This window comes from Aquarana catesbeiana, linkage group LG04 (assembly GCF_042186555.1).
Source record: "Aquarana catesbeiana isolate 2022-GZ linkage group LG04, ASM4218655v1, whole genome shotgun sequence".
Taxonomy (NCBI): Eukaryota; Metazoa; Chordata; class Amphibia; order Anura; family Ranidae; genus Aquarana; species Aquarana catesbeiana.
The window spans coordinates 141,895,392-141,913,206 of NC_133327.1; the positions used below are offsets into that span (position 1 = coordinate 141,895,392).

A 17,815-nucleotide genomic window follows, 5' to 3' on the forward strand; every position below is an offset into this window, starting at 1 on the left:
ATAATGTTATTTCCTGTACTGGAAATGCCTACATCCCTTACGCGTCCCCAGCACTCTGGTTCTGTGTGTCTGACTCCAGCTGTAGCTATGAGCCTGTCTCTATCCCCAGCGCTTGCGCTGTGTGCTCCTCGTGTACTTATGTACCGCAAATGGCGCCGCGCCTTAGCCACGCCCTTAAGCCACACCCCCTCCGTCAATCAATGCCTGACGGCTGCTCTGTGAGCGAGAGAGGAGGCAAGGGAGGGCTGGGCAGGGCAAAGTTTAAAAACTTCTGTGGGGATAAAAGAATAAACTCCATATATATGAAGCCGCTGACGCCGCCCGGGGGGAGGGATACAAGCTATAGTCGTACCTCCCTCCCCCAGGGGAGAAATGTTCTGATGAGGATCCCCCTGGCTTGCTGAGACCACACACGTGCTGTTAAGCTTGGACTTCTGAGCTGACTGAGAAGCAACGTACTAGGTATGCATGTACTTCCTCTAGTGGAGACTTTATATATAGTTACATAGTTACATAGTAGGCGAGGTTGAAAAAAGACACAAGTCCATCAAGTCCAACCTATGTGAATTTAGGCATGACAACATTTATTTATGTAAGAAAAAAGCATAGGTAGACTTTTTACAGTTCTTAGGCTTCTTCCCTTACCTTTTCCTTACTGCAGGATACTGCTGTGACAGATCCAAACTTCAACCTTCATGGCGGGCTGCGTTAGCAAACCTTCCAGGACCGGGTCCCTATTATAGGGGGTCCACTGCCTTGGACCTGTATAGCACCCCTCAGGAAAACTTAAAGGTAATGTAGCATGACCAAAAAAGTCCTGGGTCCTGGGGTCCAGCCCTACAAAGAGAGGCGTTACAGGCAAAACCTCGTTCTTCTTATGCAAGGCCTGGGTACCATCCACTTTGGCCTCAGTGGCTTGGATGTATCTGGTGTGGCGGCTATTTAAATCCAGCATGGATCCCTCCAGTGGAGCTCCTCAGAGCACATCTTCAATCGTGATCAACAGCTTAGACACTGGCAAAAAAACTGAGGTACTCCTGGAAAGAGGGGTTATATAGGGAGTGTCCTATGGCTCTGTGTCCTATGATGTACAATAAAGAAAAATACATACGGCACCAACAAAGAACATATCATAACTTTATCACTATGCATTGAATGCTTCAACAAAGACTTTACCTCCTGTGCTGTGTCTCTGATGAACTCGCAGGATAAAGTTGGGGTTAAGTAAAATTTATCATCATTTCCATTTTCATTTTCCTTCTTAATGCAAGGCTTCTCTTGTTCCTCCATGCTTATAATGTCCACATCCACATCCACTTCTCTTTCCTTTTTAAGAACCTTCTCCAACTCCTCTACCTTACGACAGAGAGCCTCAGAAGAGGAATAAAAGGAAGGCAACGCTAGAAAATACACAATATAAAAATTCACCATAATTCATTTGATATTTATACCCAGGAAACACAACATATTAGGAGGTGACTGCCTGGAGCACACAATGACTGCTGTATATGCTGTATTAGGTGCGCCTATACATCTATGAGTGCTGCCATGGTTTGATAGTCACCTATAGTACTGAGGATCTTTGTTTTTGCACACAAATAGTGAGGTCAGTATGCAGTGAACACAAGTGCATTTACATGGGTGCACTGCAACAGCTACATGCAATGTACAAGTATTTTATGACAAACAACAGGTTGGAGAAAAAGCAGTATTCAAGCTTGTTTTAGGATTCATATGCAAGTTTACCTCATTGATGTCGAAGTGATCAGAGCACATATAAAGCCACCTGATCACTTTTACACAGTGAAAATGCTGGCTATCCTACTTGTGCCCCCATCCCCCTTTGCATGCAATTCCTGGGATCGCCTGCTCTTCCTAAGCGTTCAGAACCACAAAAAAAGGATGTCAGAACAGCATACTACATACAGTGGATGTAGAAAGTGCTCAGTTCTCACTTCCAGGTTAGCGATCTGCAAAGTAACGTCCAAGAGAGAAATGGAGCAGGACCTTTCTGTCCCTGGTCTTTTTTGGCAGAGTGCAGAGGAGGCATAAGGGGTCTAATATACTTCTGAAGTCTATATAAAAAAAAAAAAATCAACTATTACTGATTTGCACATAGCTATCACATTAGCTGTTGGTATGAAGTTCTTGTTATGAAATGCTGTATTCGTTTTATGCCAGATGTAATGGAACGCACACCTTCCAAAAAGTAAAATTTTAGGCTCATCAGTCCACAGAATATTTGCCTAAAAGTCTTGGGCATAATCAAGATGTTTTTGGTAAATGTGAGATGAGCCTTTGTGTTCTTTTTGGTCAGCAGTGGCTTTGGCCTTGGAACTCTCCCATGGGTGCCATTTTTGCCCAGTTTCTTTCCTATTGTTGAATCATGAACACTAATCTTACCTGAGGCAAGCGAGGCCTGCAGTTCTTTAGATGTTGTTCTGGGTTCTTTTATGACCTCCTGGATGAGTTGTCGTTGTGCTCTTGGAGTCATTTTGGTTGGCCAGCCACACCTGGTAAGCTTCACCACTGTTCCACGTTTTCACTATTTGTGGATAATGGCTCTTACCGTGGCTCACTGGTGTCCCAAAATCTTAGATATGGCTTTGTAATCCTTTCCAGACTGATACATGTCAATGACTTTGTTTGTCATCTGTTCTAGAATTTCTTTAGATCACGGCATGATGTGTTGCTTTTTGAGCTGTGAGAAGTTGGCACCCCATGTTTGTAAAACCTGAATAAAAATATACCATTCGTTTGTGCCGCGTTTGTGCTGATTTGTGCCGCAAAAATGAGCGTTTGTGCCGGTTCGGTTTCTGAGATATTAAACATTTAATTTAATAGCAAGCCCCGCCCACTTTGCACCCCATATTGCTGAATTTTAAAAACAAACGAGTCATTCATTTGTGCTGGTTTGTGCCGCTTTGGTTGCGGAGATATTGTGCGTTATATTTGCTGAAACCCCGCCCACTTCGCACCCCATATTGCCGAATTTTAAAAAACAAACATGCCATTCGTTTGTGCCGCAAAAATAAACGTTTGTGCCGCTTTGGTTGCGGAGATATCGTGCGCCCATTTCGCACCCCATATTGCTGAATTTTAAAAACAAATGTGCCATTCGTTTGTGCCACGTTTGTGCTGGTTTGTGCCGCAAAAATAAACGTTTGTGCCGCTTTGGTTGCGGAGCGATTGTGCGTTATATTTACTGAAACCCCGCCCACTTCGCACCCCATATTGCTGAATTTTAAAAACAAATGCGCCATTCGTTTGTGCCGCAAAAATAAAAGTTTGTGCCGCTTTGGTTGCGGAGATATTGTGCGTTATATTTGCTGAAACTCCGCCCATGTTGTCAAACCACACTGACTTTACACCTCGTTATTAAATCTTACATACAACTAGATTTATTTGTTCACAGTTTGTGCAGATTTGGTGGATATTGTACATGATGTTTTACTTCACATGCATAGATTTGCCACCCCCACAGGGATCTCCCCCCCCTTTCGATTCTCTAGCACTAACTGGAAGAACAGACGGAGGAGGAAATCTGGGGAGGGGGCGGGCACAGCTGGCTCTGGCTCTATTGAGCTAGAGCCAGCTTTCAATCAGGCGGCAGGGAGGATCTCAACAGTATTGTCAGTATCTGTCCTGGCTGCAGCGCGGCTCTGCGCTGTCAGGATATAGTGCGCAATAGCCCGCAACGTGCACATGAGTTTTTTTTGTCACTGGAGAACATACTATATGTCATCTTGTGAACAAAAAGAAAACTAAGGCCAAAAGAGGTTGGGCCATAGTTCTCTTTTAACAAAAGTTTAAACCAGGTGTTAACCAAGCAAAACAGCACTCCAGCAAATTCTCTTATATAAGTCACTTCTTTATTTAATTCCTTTTTTTGAAAAACATCTATGTCAGTAAACATTCTTTTCCTGACAGACTCCATGGCAGACTACGTGTGGGTTAACCCCGCCTCCTCTCCACTGCTATAGGACCCCTATCCCATAAATTTGAGCTCACCGCTAGAGACTGTTCCGTAATAAGCCAACTCATGACCAAAGGGTGGGAACTCCGTCTGCCATGGAGTCCATCAGGAAAGGAAAATTACCGTAAGTATTTGACAATAAATTTTCTGTTTTCCTGACAGACTTCATGGCAGACTACGTGTGGGAAATAGCTAGCCAAACCACACGGGTGGGTATGCTGATAAAAAGAAGTTTAATTCTCCCCGTCAACCGACTGGGTTCTTAACCACTTGACGACCGCCTCACGCCGATGGACGTCGGCAAGGTGGCACGGACAGGCAAAATCACGTACATGTACGTGATTTGCCTTCCGCGGGTGGGGGATCCGATCGCTCCCCCCCCCGGTGCCCGAGGCGGTCGCCATTTCTTCCCGGGCGATGAGAGGTGAGGGGGAGGCCATCCATTGTTGGCCACCCCCTCCCGATCGCTCCCGGCGAATGATAATGCTTCCTTTCCCTCTGTAATGTAAACAGAGGGAAAGGAAGTGATGTCATCCCTCCTCGAGCCGGTCTTTTCATCGCGGCGCCGAGGAGAGAAGACATCAAGTAAGTCTGCACAACACTACACTAACAGTAGAACACGCCAGGCACACTTGTCACCCCCCATCACCCCCGATCACCCCCCTGTACTCCCTGTCACTCTGACACCAATAGCATTTTTTTTTTTTTTTGCATTGGTGTCAGTTACAAGTGTTAGGGCAGTTAGGTTAGCCCCCTTTAGGTCTAGGGTACCCCCCCTTAGGTCCAGGGTACCCCCCTAACCCCCCCTAATAAAAGTTAACCCCTTGATTACCCCCCGTCACCAGTGTCGCTAAGCGATCTTTTTTCTGATCGTTGTATTAGTGACACAGGTGACGCTAGTTAGGGAGGTAAGTATATAGGTTCGCTGTCAGTGTTTTATAGCGACAGGGACCCCCATATACTACCTGCTAAAGGTTTTAACCCCCTGATTGCCCCCTAGTTAACCCTTTCACCAGCGATCACCGTATAAGTGTTACGGGTGACGCTGGTTAGCTAGTTTGTTTTTTGTAGTTTATTACAGTTTATTACAGTTTATTATAGTTTTAGGGCACCCGCCGTTTATTACCCTATAAAGGTTTAACCCCCTAATTGCCCGGCGGTGATATAAATTAAATTTTTAGGGTCAGCTTAGGTCTGCGTCGCCCCAGGCAGCGTCAGGTTAGCGCCAGTACCTCTAAAACCCACGCACGCAGCATACACCTCCCTTAGTGCTATAGTATCTGAGCGGATCAATATCTGATCCGATCAGATCTATACTCCCCAGCAGTTTAGGGTTCCCTGAAACGCAGTGTTAGCGGGATCAGCCCAGATACCTGCTAGCACCTGCGTTTTGCTCCTCGGCCCAGCCCTGCCCAGCCCACCCAAGTGCAGTATCGATCGATAACTGACACTTACAAAACACGAAGCACACATAACTGCAGCGTTCGCAGAGTCAGGCCTGATCCCTGCGATCGCTAACAGTTTTTTGGTAGCGTTTTGATACAGTCGCTGACAGTCAGGAGCTTTTTTGCCTGTGAGTCTCACTAGTGTACCCCTAAATTTAGAGCCCAAAATGGCAAATCGAAGGTACACTAGTGAAGAGGCCTACACGTTTCTGAGTATGACAGATAGTGAAGAGGAAGTCACTCATCTGTCAAGTTCAGGCTCAGAATACGAACCTGTAGAGAACAGCGGCTCCATGACAGATAGCTCTGACGACAGAGTTGTGGTCCCTGCTAAGGTCAGGCGTACCAGACCCCAATCTTCTTCTGTCCTTGAAGTGCAAGAACCGCAGGGCTCTCGTATGGAGCAGAGAAGTACTAGCGCCGCTATTCCTTCTGGTGAACTGGCAAGCACCAGCGGCCTAGTACACCCTGGTCGTACATCCAGCACTGCAGTATCACGTGGTGACGTGGCGAGTCCCATAAGTGCAGTTCAAGCTGGCGAGGTGGCAAGCACTAGTAGTGTCCCGCTGCCACCAAGAAGACAAAGACAGGCCCGTCATGCCCATAGTGCCCTTCCTGCTGCATTGGCCAATCCGAATTGGGAACCGTACTTCCCCCTTTCACTGGCCAACCCGGAATTCAGGTGGAAACAGTTGACTTTACGCCACTGGATTTTTATTCACTGTTTTTCACCGAAGATCTCTATAGATCTATTGTGGACCAAAGCAATTTATACGCTGGTCAACACATCGCCGCTAATCCCCAGTCCTCCCTTGCCAGAGATTGGAGACCAATTACGGTCTCCGAATTTAAGACCTTTCTGGGCCTTTCCCTCCTCATGGGGTTGAATAAAAAGAGTAAGTTGCGGTCATATTGGTCCACTGACCCAATTTACCATTCACCCTTGTTCTCTGCTTCCATGGCCAGGGCACGATACGAGCAGATTTTGCGGTTCATGCACTTCAACGACAATGAACTCTGTCGTCCTCGTGGAGACCCTGCATATGATCGGCTCTACAAAATTCAGCCCCTCGTAAACCACTTCAACCAACGTTTTGCAGACTTGTTTACCCCCCATCAAGTTGTCTGCATTGATGAGTCCCTGATTAAATTTTCTGGCCGCTTGTCATTCAAACAGTACCTTCCCAGCAAGCGTGCCAGATACGGGGTCAAGATGTATAAGCTCTGTGACAGGGCCACAGGCTATACATATAGTTTTATGGTTTACGAGGGCAAAGATAGTCACGTAGAGCCGACAAACTGCCCTGACTACATAGGAAGCGCTGGCAAGACAGTGTGGGACTTGGTGTCACCCTTATTCGGAAAGGGGTACCACTTGTATGTGGACAATTATTATACGAGCGTGCCACTTTTTAGTCACTTGTTTGATCAGCAGATTGGAGCATGTGGCACCGTGCGACCTAATCGCCGGGGCTTTCCCCAGCGGCTTGTAGATTCCCGTCTTAGGCTGGGGGAGAGAGCCTGCTTGAAGTATAATAATTTGCTCGCTATGAAGTGGAGGGATAAGAAGAATGTTTTCGTTCTCACCTCCCTTCATGCAGACACGACGACCCAAATTCCTACGGCGACTGGTGTTGTGGAGAAACCCCTCTGTGTCCACGAATACAACCTTAATATGGGAGGGGTGGACCTCAACGACCAGTTGTTGGCGCCATACCTAGTTGCCTGTAAGGCCAGACGCTGGTACAAAAAAGTGTCTATTTATTTCAATTGGCTTTGCTGAACGCTCATGTGCTATACAGAGCTTCAGGACAGACTGGATCCTTCCTTAAATTCCAGGAAGAGATCGTCAGAGCCCTTCTGTTTCCAGACGGTGCTCTACCTCACCTTCCCCAACCAAATGCAGTAAGCCGGCTGCATCAGCGGCATTTTCTTTATGCCATCCCGAGTACCCCTACCCAACGAGCCCCCCAAAAAAGATGTCGTGTCTGCAGCAAGCGCGGATTTAGGCGTGACACCCGGTCTTATTGTCCCTCCTGTCCTGGCAATCCTGGTCTTTGCATGGGTGAATGCTTTGAACGCTACCATACATTAGTTGAGTATTAGCGTATGGTTCAGCACTGCACAGACTAGGCACACTAACACAGGGTCTCCCAAGATGCCATTGCATTTTGAGAGACCCAAACCTGGAACGAGTTACAAAAGTTAAAAGTTACTAAAAAAAAGTGTAAAAAAAAAAATAAAAAAAAAATAAAAACACAAAAAAAAATATAAAATAAAAAAAAACAAAAATAGTTGTTGTTTTATTGTTCTCTCTCTCTCTCTATTCTCTCTCTATTGTTCTGCTCTTTTTTACTCTATTCTATTCTGCAATGATTATTGTTATTATGTTTTACCATGTTTGCTTTTCAGATTTTTTATACTTTACCGTTTACTGTGTTTTGTTGGTAACCATTTTATTGTTTTCAGGTACGCCATTCAGTTGCAGCGCGGATTTATTTATCTTGACAGCAACAGCGTTTGCTCCCACGATATATAAAGCCGTGACTCCAGCGCTGTCGGAGGTGATTTCACCACCACAGTTACATACTTCAGCATATATGCCGAAGCGTGGGGGCAGCAGTGGGTGGAGGAGCAATTTGCTCCTGCCTTTTGCGGGAGGATGCCCCCATGCTTCGGCATATATATATTTTAGGCACAGGTTGCGTTAAATGTTTTATTTTTTACTATGTTTTTTTTTTGTATTTGCTTTGCAGGTATGGTAAGTCTTACTGTTATACTGTAATGTTACTTTGTTTTATTGTTAACCATCATTTGCTTAGCAGGTACGCCATTCAGTTGCAGCGCGGATTTATTTATCTTGACAGCAACAGCATTTGCTCCCACGATATATAAAGCCGTGACTCCAGCGCTGTCGGAGGTGATTTCACCACCACAGTTACATACTTCAGCATATATGCCGAAGCGTGGGGGCAGCAGTGGGTGGAGGAGCAATTTGCTCCTGCCTTTTGCGGGAGGATGCCCCCATGCTTCGGCATATATAAATGGTGCATGTATGCCCATCATTAGAAGTGGGTGGATAAAGGGAGGTATTCTAATGGTGGGCATACCCACCGATCAATATCTTTTTTTCATTCAGCCCACAGGCTGCATAAAAAAAAAGGTTTACAATATATGCCTAACAAGGACCAGCAACGTACTGGTATGTTGCTGGACTTTGAGTGGTTATACCAGAATGATGCCTGCAGGTTTAGGTATCATCTTGGTATCATTCTTTTCAGCCAGCGGTCGGCTTTCATGTAAAAGCAATCCTAGTGGCTAATTAGCCTCTAGACTGCTTTTACAAGCAGTGGGAGGGAATGCCCCCCCCCCACCGTCTTCCATGTTTTTCTCTGGCTTTCCTGTCCCAACAGGGAACCTGAAAATACAGCCGGTGATTCAGCCAGCTGACCATAGAGCTGATCAGAGACCAGAATGGCTCCAAACATCTCTATGGCCTAAGAAACCGGAAGCTACGAGCATTTCATGACTTAGATTTTGCCGAATGTAAACAGCGCCATTGGGAAATTGGGAAAGCATTTTATCACACCGATCTTGGTGTGGTCAGATGCTTTGAGGGCAGAGGAGAGATCTAGGGTCTAATAGAGCCCAATTTAAAAAAAAAAAAGAGTACCTGTCACTACCTATTGCTATCATAGGGGATATTTACATTCCCTGAGATAACAATAAAATTAATAAAAAAAAAATAAAAATGAAAGGAACAGTTTAAAAATAAGATAAAAAAGCAAAAAAATAATTAAGAAAAAAAAAAAAAAGGCACTCCTGTCCCCCCCTGCTCTCGCGCAAAGGCGAACGCAAGCGTCGGTCTGGCGTCAAATGTAAACAGCAATTGCACCATGCATGTGAGGTATCACCGCGAAGGACAGAACGAGGGCAGTAATTTTAGCAGTAGACCTCCTCTGTAAATCTAAAGTGGTAACCTGTAAAGGCTTTTAAAGGCTTTTAAAAATGTATTTATTTTGTCGCCGCTGCGCATTTGTGCGCAATTTTAAAGCATGTCATGTTTGGTATCCATGTACTCGGCCTAAGATTATCTTTTTTATTTCATCAAACATTTGGGCAATATAGTGTGTTTTAGTGCATTAAAATTTAAAAAAGTGTGTTTTTTCCCCAAAAAATGCGTTTGAAAAATCGCTGCGCAAATACTGTGTGAAAAAAAATATGAAACACCCACCATTTCAATTTGTAGGGCATTTGCTTTCAAAAAATATATAATGTTTGGGGGTTCAAAGTAATTTTCTTGCAAAAAAAAATTATTTTTTCATGTAATTAAAAAGTGTCAGAAAGGGCTTTGTCTTCAAGTGGTTAGAAGAGTGGGTGATGTGTGACATAAGCTTCTAAATGTTGTGCATAAAATGCCAGGACAGTTCAAACCCCCCCCCAAATGATCCCATTTTGGAAAGTAGACACCCCAAGCTATTTGCTGAGAGGCATGTCGAGTCCATGGAATATTTTATATTGTGACACAAGTTGCGGGAAAGAGACAAATCTTTTTTTTTTTTTTTTGCACAAAGTTGTCACTAAATGATATATTGCTCAAACATGCCATGGGAATATGTGAAATTACACCCCAAAATACATTCTGTTGCTTCTCCTAAGTATGGGGATACCACATGTGTGGGACTTTTTGGGAGCCTAGCCGCACACGGGACCCCGAAAACCTAGCACCGCCTTCAGGCTTTCTAAGGGCGTAAATTTTTGATTTCACTCTTCACTGCCTAGCACAGTTTCAGAGGCCATGGAATGCCCAGATGGCACAACCCCCCCCAAATGACCCCATTTTGGAAAATAGACACCCAAGCTATTTGCTGAGAGGTATAGTGAGTATTTTGCAGACCTCACTTTTTGTCACAAACTTTCGAAAATTGAAAAAAGAAAAAAAAATACATTTTTCTTGTCTTTCTTCATTTTCAAAAACAAATGAGAGCTGCAAAATACTCACCATGCCTCTCAGCAAATAGCTTGGGGTGTCTACTTTCCAAAATGGGGTCATTTGGGGGGGTTTGTGCCATCTTGGCATTTTATGGCCTTCAAAACTGTGATAGGAAGTGAGGAGTGAAATCAAAAATTTATGCCCTTAGAAATCCTGAAGGCGGTGATTGGTTTTCGGGGCCCCGTACGCGGCTAGGCTCCCAAAAAGTCCCACACATGTGGTATCCCCATACTCAGGAGAAGCAGCTGAATGTATTTTGGGGTGCAATTCCACATAGGCCCATGGCCTGTGTGAGCAATATATCATTTAGTGACAACTTTTTGTAAATATTTTTTTTTTTTTTGTCATTATTCAATCACTTGGGACAAAAAAAATAAATATTCAATGGGTTCAACATGCCTCTCAGCAATTTCCTTGGGGTGTCTACTTTCCAAAATGGGGTCATTTGGGGGGGTTTTGTACTGCCCTGCCATTTTAGCACTTCAAGAAATGACATAGGCAGTCATAAACTAAAAGCTGTGTAAATTCCAGAAAATGTACCCTAGTTTGTAGACGCTATAACTTTTGCGCAAACCAATAAATTTACGCTTATTGACATTTTTTTTACCAAAGACATGTGTCTTTGAGTAAAGTGAGTTTATTGGATTTTTTTTATAACAAAAAGTAGAAAATATCATTTTTTTTCAAAATTTTCGGTCTTTTTCTGTTTATAGCGCAAAAAATAAAAACCGCAGAGGTGATCAAATGCCATCAAAAGAAAGCTCTATTTGTGGGAAGAAAAGGACGCAAATTTCGTTTGGGTACAGCATTGCATGACCGCGCAATTAAAAGTTAAAGCGACGCAGTGCCAAATTGGAAAAAGACCTCTGGTCCTTAGGCAGCATAATGGTCCGGGGCTCAAGTGGTTAAACCAAAGATCGAAGAGGATAGAGAAGCAGGTTCTATGCAATAGTGTGACATAAAGGTGTTAATGGAGGCACATGAGGCTGCCTTGTAGATGACATCAGGAGCCACATGCAGGGCTGCTGCCCACGAAGCCGCAATACCCCTGGTAGAGTGTGCTGTCACCGCCTCTGGAGGAGCCAGGCCCTTAGCCCTATAAGCCTGCTAGATAGACTGGACGATCCAGGTCACAATCGTTCTGGACATTTCCCCTTGTTGTTGCCGGAGTGTAGAGCAAAGAGGAAGTCGGAGCGTCTAACGGAGGATATAACTCGTAGGTATTCCTTCAGCATTTCGCCTACATCCAGAGGATAAACTTCAGAGGAACCTGGGGTCCTGAATGTAGGAAGGACAATTTCTTGGTCCTCATGGAACACTGAAAAGTCTTCAGATTTGAGCCAAGCATAGGGATGAGGACCACCCGGTCCGGGAAGAAAGTCAGGAATGGTTCTTCATGACCCAAGGACCCAATCTCAGAAACCCTTTTAGCCAAAGTGATGGCTACTAGAAAGGCGGCTCTTGCTGAAAAGTCCTTAATAGAAAGATCCCGCGGTGCTTAGTCCAGACAGTGAGTCGAGGACCAGGGGAAGATCCCATCTGGGGAATCTTGGTCTTCTTGGGGGCTTGAGTTAGAGGGTGAACAGCCCACGATGTACCAGAGAAGGCCGACAAGGCAGAGACTTGGACCCTGAGAGAGTTGATGGACAGAGACAGATCTAGACCAGATTGAGAAAAGCTGAGAATATCCTGGGATTCCTGGGTCCCTGAATGATCTGCCCGTAGAGGATGAGAATTTGACAAACTTGGCCCAAATTCTCTCATAGACTTTATTCGTGCTTGCCCTTCTCGAGCCCATGAGGGTGGAAATTACTCCTAAAGCACACCCGAGAGACTCCAGCCTTTCCCTCTGAAGAACCAGACCATCAGTCTCAATAATGCCGGACAAGGATGCAGGACTGTCCCCCTGAGAAAGAAGGTCCGGCCTGAGAGGAAGAGGTAGCGGGTCCCAGAAGCTAAGCTGGGTCAGGAAGGGAAAACCATGGCCTGTTCGGCCAGTAAGGTGCTATCATCACCACCTCGACCGCCTCGGCTTGAAGCCTCCGTAAGGATCTGAGGATGATCGGGAACGGGGAAAAGGCGTACGCCCTGTTGGAGCTTCCACTGCCCCGAGTGTAATACTTCTGGATTTTGAAGTTGCAGGGGGATGCAAATCAATCTACTTCGGGATTGACTCCCAAGGACAGGATCCACTCAAACGTCTGAGCATGCAGTGACTACTGCGCGACAGGAAGTCCGCTTTGACATTCTAGACTCCAGGGACGAAGACTGCTGAAATATTGGCCAGATTTTTCTGAGCTCAGGACATGATGGGCTCGACTTCTTGGAGCAGAGTAGAGCTCCGAATGCCCCCCTGTCTCTTCACATATGAGACCGCTGTGGTGTCGTCCATCTTCAGTAAAACTGACTTCCCCTTCAGGAGATGAGTGAAAGATTGGAGGGCAGACCAGGCTGCCCGTAACTCCAGGACATTCGGTTGTGAAGACGGGCACCCCTCTTGCCTTGAGCAAGTTCTGACCCGCAAAGGGCTCCCCAACCAGCACCACTGGCATTGGTCAAGACCGTGACCCACGAGACGGGGACGATGGAGTGGCAGGTGAGCAGATTTCTGCGCTGGGGCCACCAGAAGAGGCTGTTCCTCATCACTGAAGTTATGTGAATGGACTGATTGTCGTCCCCCAAATTTCATTGTTGAAGAAACCCTATCTGAAAAGAGCGTAATCTCCCCAGAGACCACATGACCATGGGGGTTGTAGAGACCATTGTGCCGATAATCTTTAAGCATTGCGAGGCTTTTAGGTGTGAAGAGCTCAGAGCTCGGAAAATTCTTCCTTGAATGACTGGAATATTTTCCACGGGGAGAGAGATGGAACTTTCTACCGTGTGGAACTAAGTACAGTATATCAGGCACTGGACTGGTTCCAGATTGTTTTTTCCCAGACGTGCTGGAAGAGAAGCAGACGCACCCCCACCCGACCCGCCTGGGCAGGTCCAAACTCAAAATGGCTTAGCCGGCTTTCGTCCACTGGACGCCTGGCTCTTAGTGGGCTTCTGGAAAGATGCCTATCTTCTGCTCCAATTCCTTCTGATATCTCGGCCAGGCCTGTAAGAGCGTGCTTCCCTTGAATGCTCAGTACTATGTCTTCTGTGCTGAGGCCTTTTCTGATTGAACAGATGCCTAACCTGATGCAGGAAGCCTGACCTCCCACCTGTGGCCCGGGCTATATTGCTATCCAGTTTGTCACCAAACAGCGAGGACCCTTTAAGGGGATGCTGGGTCAGCGAGCCAGGGGCACAACCACAAGGCCCGCTTGGCCGTGACTGAGGACAGCATAGTCCGGGCCGACGGGTGGATAAGGTCGATTGAAGCCTCCCTCAGGAAGGCTACCGCTAGCTTCAGCTCCTGGATTACCGAGCCCCTGGCCAGTTCTTCTGAGACTCCTCTGATCATGGAGTCTACATTCTCCATCCAGACCTCCATGGCCTTGGACATGGCAGCAAGGGCCAAGGCGGGTTTGCAAGCCATCCCGGCTGACCCGTAAATCCTTTTAAGATCTTGATCTATTCTTCTCTCAAGCCCATCTTTGAAGGATACCGCATATTCCAGAGGAATACTGACGCATTTAGCTAGTCGCATCAGAGCTGCGTCTACGAGGGCAGCGTTTTCCAGATATTTCACTTCCTCAGCCTTGAAGGGGTATAACCTGGAGGTCCTACTTGACGTAGAGGTGTTCTTATCTACCTTGCTCCATTCCTCGTCCTTTAATTCAGAAAAGAGTGGAAAATTGGAATGTTCTTTCTCCAGATGCTTACAGAATATCTTCTGTTTAGCCGGGGGAGTAGAAGAGTCTTCCCACTTAAGGGCCTCTTTGACCGCTTTAATTGGAGAAACCAGGGTGAAGTTGAAGCCTCCGACAAACTCCTCTCCCTCCATCTCGCTGTGCGAGGAATCAGGGGAGGAATCATAAGGCTGTAATGGGCTCCTGGGCCTCATCAGCCAGGGAGCCAGATAATGTGGTGGACTCCACTCTTTATGGGATTGTTGCACCATCCGTTTGACCAGTGTCTCCATTTACCGGCTTTCAGCATCTTTTTCCCGACTGCCTTGGCATAACAAGGGTCACATAAGGACTTGACTTCCGGGACACGGGTCCCACAGCCCCAGCAGGATCTGTGATCAAAACGGCTGTCGTGGCGGTGGGTGTGGTGTTTGGAGGAGGAATGGTAACATCTCCATTGTTGGGAGGAGGAATGGGAACAACTCCTCTGTTGGGACGAGGAATGGGAACATCTCCTCTGATGTTGGGTCCTAGACGGAGAGTCACGTCTGGACCTTGATGAAGAAGGTGGGCGTTGCGGCCTGGCAAGGCCCCTGTCATCTTGGACAGTTAGCTGATGGTCTGACCTGGAAGGGCTAAAAAGGGAGAAGGGAGAACATGACGTTTAGGGAATCAGTCCATCTGCACGTGGACCTGGCCCTCCCCTTCTCATGCCCCACATACCTAGAGCGTGAGGGCTGGCCGCACGGAGATGGTGATCTGTCCATGGCATCCTGGCGGACGAATAGGAGGCGATCCTGCAGCTTTGAGGGAACACTCACACGTCCTGGAACAAAGGAGTACAAATAGCAGTGCAGCTTCCTCTTTAAGAGGCATCTTAGCCCCCCTTCCCTCTTTTACCATAGCCCCTGGCTGAAGCTGACCATGATCTGGGAACCTGGGGCCTGAGGAGCTGACGCAAGCTGCCTGTAGTAATCCTAATGCCCTGTACACATGATAGGATTTTCCGATGGAAAATGTGATAGGACCTTGTTGTCGGAAATTCTGACCGTGTGTAGGCTCCATCACACATTTTCCATAGGAATTTCCGTCACACAAAATTTGAGATCTGGTTCTCAAATTTTCCGACAACAAAATCCGTTGTCGGAAATTCCGATCGTGTGTACACAATTCCGACACACAAAGTGCCACGCATGCTCGGAAACAAGAGAAGAGCAACACTGGCTATTGAGCGTCATTTTTCTCGGCTCGTTGTACACGTTGTATGTCACCGCGTTCTTGACGTTCGGAATTTCTGACCAACTTTGTGTGACCGTGTGTATGCAAGACAAGTTTGAGCCAACATCCTTCGGAAAAAATCCCATGGATTTTGTTGTCGGAAAATCCTATCGTGTGTACAGGGCATAAGAATGACAGGGCTCTCAGGGATTCAAACATCCCCGCCGGAATGACGTCACCACCATGCCCGGACTGCGCCTGCGCAGTGACAACCTGCCGTAGAGCGCCTGTATGGCCGCCGGGTCCCCTGCCGCACCGCGCATGCGAAAAACCAAGCCTCGGCTTCGTCCGAGGATCGCACATGCGCAGTAGCGAACCGGAGCCGCGGCCTGGAAGAGGGAGCCGAACCCTGGAACGCTCTTGCGTTCCAGGCGCCATAGAAACAAAAAGAAAAAGAAGACAGCAAGGCACAAGAGGGAAAAACAAACAGGGAGCTTTCATATACAAAAACTGCTGCCATGGAGAATCTTCAGACCTGCCAGCCGTTCCACCGAGCCTGGGCATACGAAGGCCGTCCCCACCACAGGACACAGGGGCCTGGAGCCACACACCCGCCCATGGCTGGGCCCTGGGCTATCTTGAAACTGCCCGGCATCAACATCCACGATCAATTTTGGACATCCGTAAACGTAAGTGCATTGACTTGTATTTTCAATGAGAAGGACAAAAAAGGAATGCGGTCTCTAGTGGTGAGCTCAAATTTATGGGAGTGGGGTCCTATAGCATTGGAAAGGAGGCGGGGTTAACCCACACGTAGTCTGCCATGGAGTCTGTCAGGAAAAGAATGTTTACTGACATAGATGTTTTTCAAAAAAAGCAATTAAATAAAGAAGTGACTTATATAAGAGAATTTGCTGGAGTGCTGTTTTGCTTGGTTAACACCTGGTTTAAACTTTTGTTAAAAGAGAACTATGGCCCAACCTTTTTTGGCCTTCATTTTCTTTTTGTTCACAAGATGACATAGTATGTTCTCCTGTGACAAAAAAACTCATGTGCATGTGGCGTGTTATTGCCCACTATATCCTGACAGCGCAGAGCCACGCTGCAGCGCCACGCTGCAGCCAGGGACAGATTCCGACAATACTGTCGGGATCCACCCTGCCGTCTGATTGACAGCTGGCTCTGCCTCACTGGAGCCAGAGCCAGCTGTGCCCGCCTCCTCCCCAGACTTCCTCCTCCGTCTGTTCTTCCAGTCAGCGCTAGAGAATCGGAAGAGGGGGGATCGCTGTGGGGGTGGCAAAACTATGCATGTGAAGTAAAACATCATGTACAATATCCACCAAATCTGCACAAACCACGAACAAATAAATCTAGTTGTATGTAAGATTTAATAACGAGGTGTAAAGTCAGTGTGGTTTGACAACATATACTACTCAATATCTCTGCAACCAAATCGGCACAAACGTTTATTTTTGCGGCACAAACGAATGGCGCGTTTGTTTTTAAAATTCAGCAATGTGGGGTGCGAAGTGGGCGGGGCTTGGATTAAATTGAATGTTTAATATCTCAGAAACCAAACCGGCACAAACGCTCATTTTTGCGGCACAAATCAGCATAAACGCGGCACAAACTAATGGTATATTTTTATTCAGGTTTTGATTGGCTCACTAATTTTCCCAGAAATTTGCACGTCAGATTTTAGGCATCCTCCGCAATGTACTTCTTCACTCCCATTCAGATTCACTTTGTACACTGACATAACCAAATTGCTATTTCTTCAGAAGTTGGGTATACACTAGTAGATTTTCAAGTGAACATTTATACGAAAATTCGCATTACAATAGACGGCTTTGTGATTAGTCAGAGGTAGATCTAAATTTTTTTTGCTTTTAACATTCGATTTTGGAGTGAATGGACCTTACTGAATGAAAACCACATACACTGCATTGCCCTGTACACACGGTCGGACTTTCCGACAGAATATGTGCGATCGGAGCTTGTTGTCGGAAAATTCCGGCTGTGTGTGGGCTCCATCAGACTTTTTCCATTGGAATTTCCGACACACAAAGTTTGAGAGCATGCTATAAAATTTTCCGACAACAAAATCCGATCCTTTAAATTCCGATCGTGTGTAGACAAATCCGACGGACAAAGTGCCACGCATGCTCAGAATAAATTAAGAGACGAAAGCCATTGGCTATTGCCCCGTTTATAGTCCCGACGTACGTGTGTTACGTCACCGCGTTCAGAACGATCGGATTTTCCGACAACTTTGTGTGACCGTGTGTATGCAAGACAAGTTTGATCCAACATCCGTCGGAAAAAATCCATGGATTTTGTTGTCGGAATGTCCGATCAATGTCCGACCGTGTGTACGGTGCATTAGTGTTTCGCTTGTTTGAAA

General features: G+C 46.3%; 1 protein-coding gene across 4 annotated transcripts in view; it reads right to left on the reverse strand.

Moving 5' to 3' along the window:
* Positions 1 to 1,035: 1,035 nt before the first annotated feature.
* YEATS2 (YEATS domain containing 2) overlaps positions 1,036 to 17,815 on the reverse strand; it is a 114,322-nt gene continuing 97,542 nt past the window's right edge. For all 4 annotated transcript variants that reach the window (XM_073625817.1, XM_073625816.1, XM_073625818.1 and 1 more), the window contains exon 25: positions 1,036 to 1,400. In XM_073625817.1, the coding sequence (XP_073481918.1) occupies positions 1,051 to 1,400 (350 nt within the window). In that variant the 3' untranslated portion in view covers positions 1,036 to 1,050. The remainder of the gene's footprint in view (positions 1,401 to 17,815) is intronic.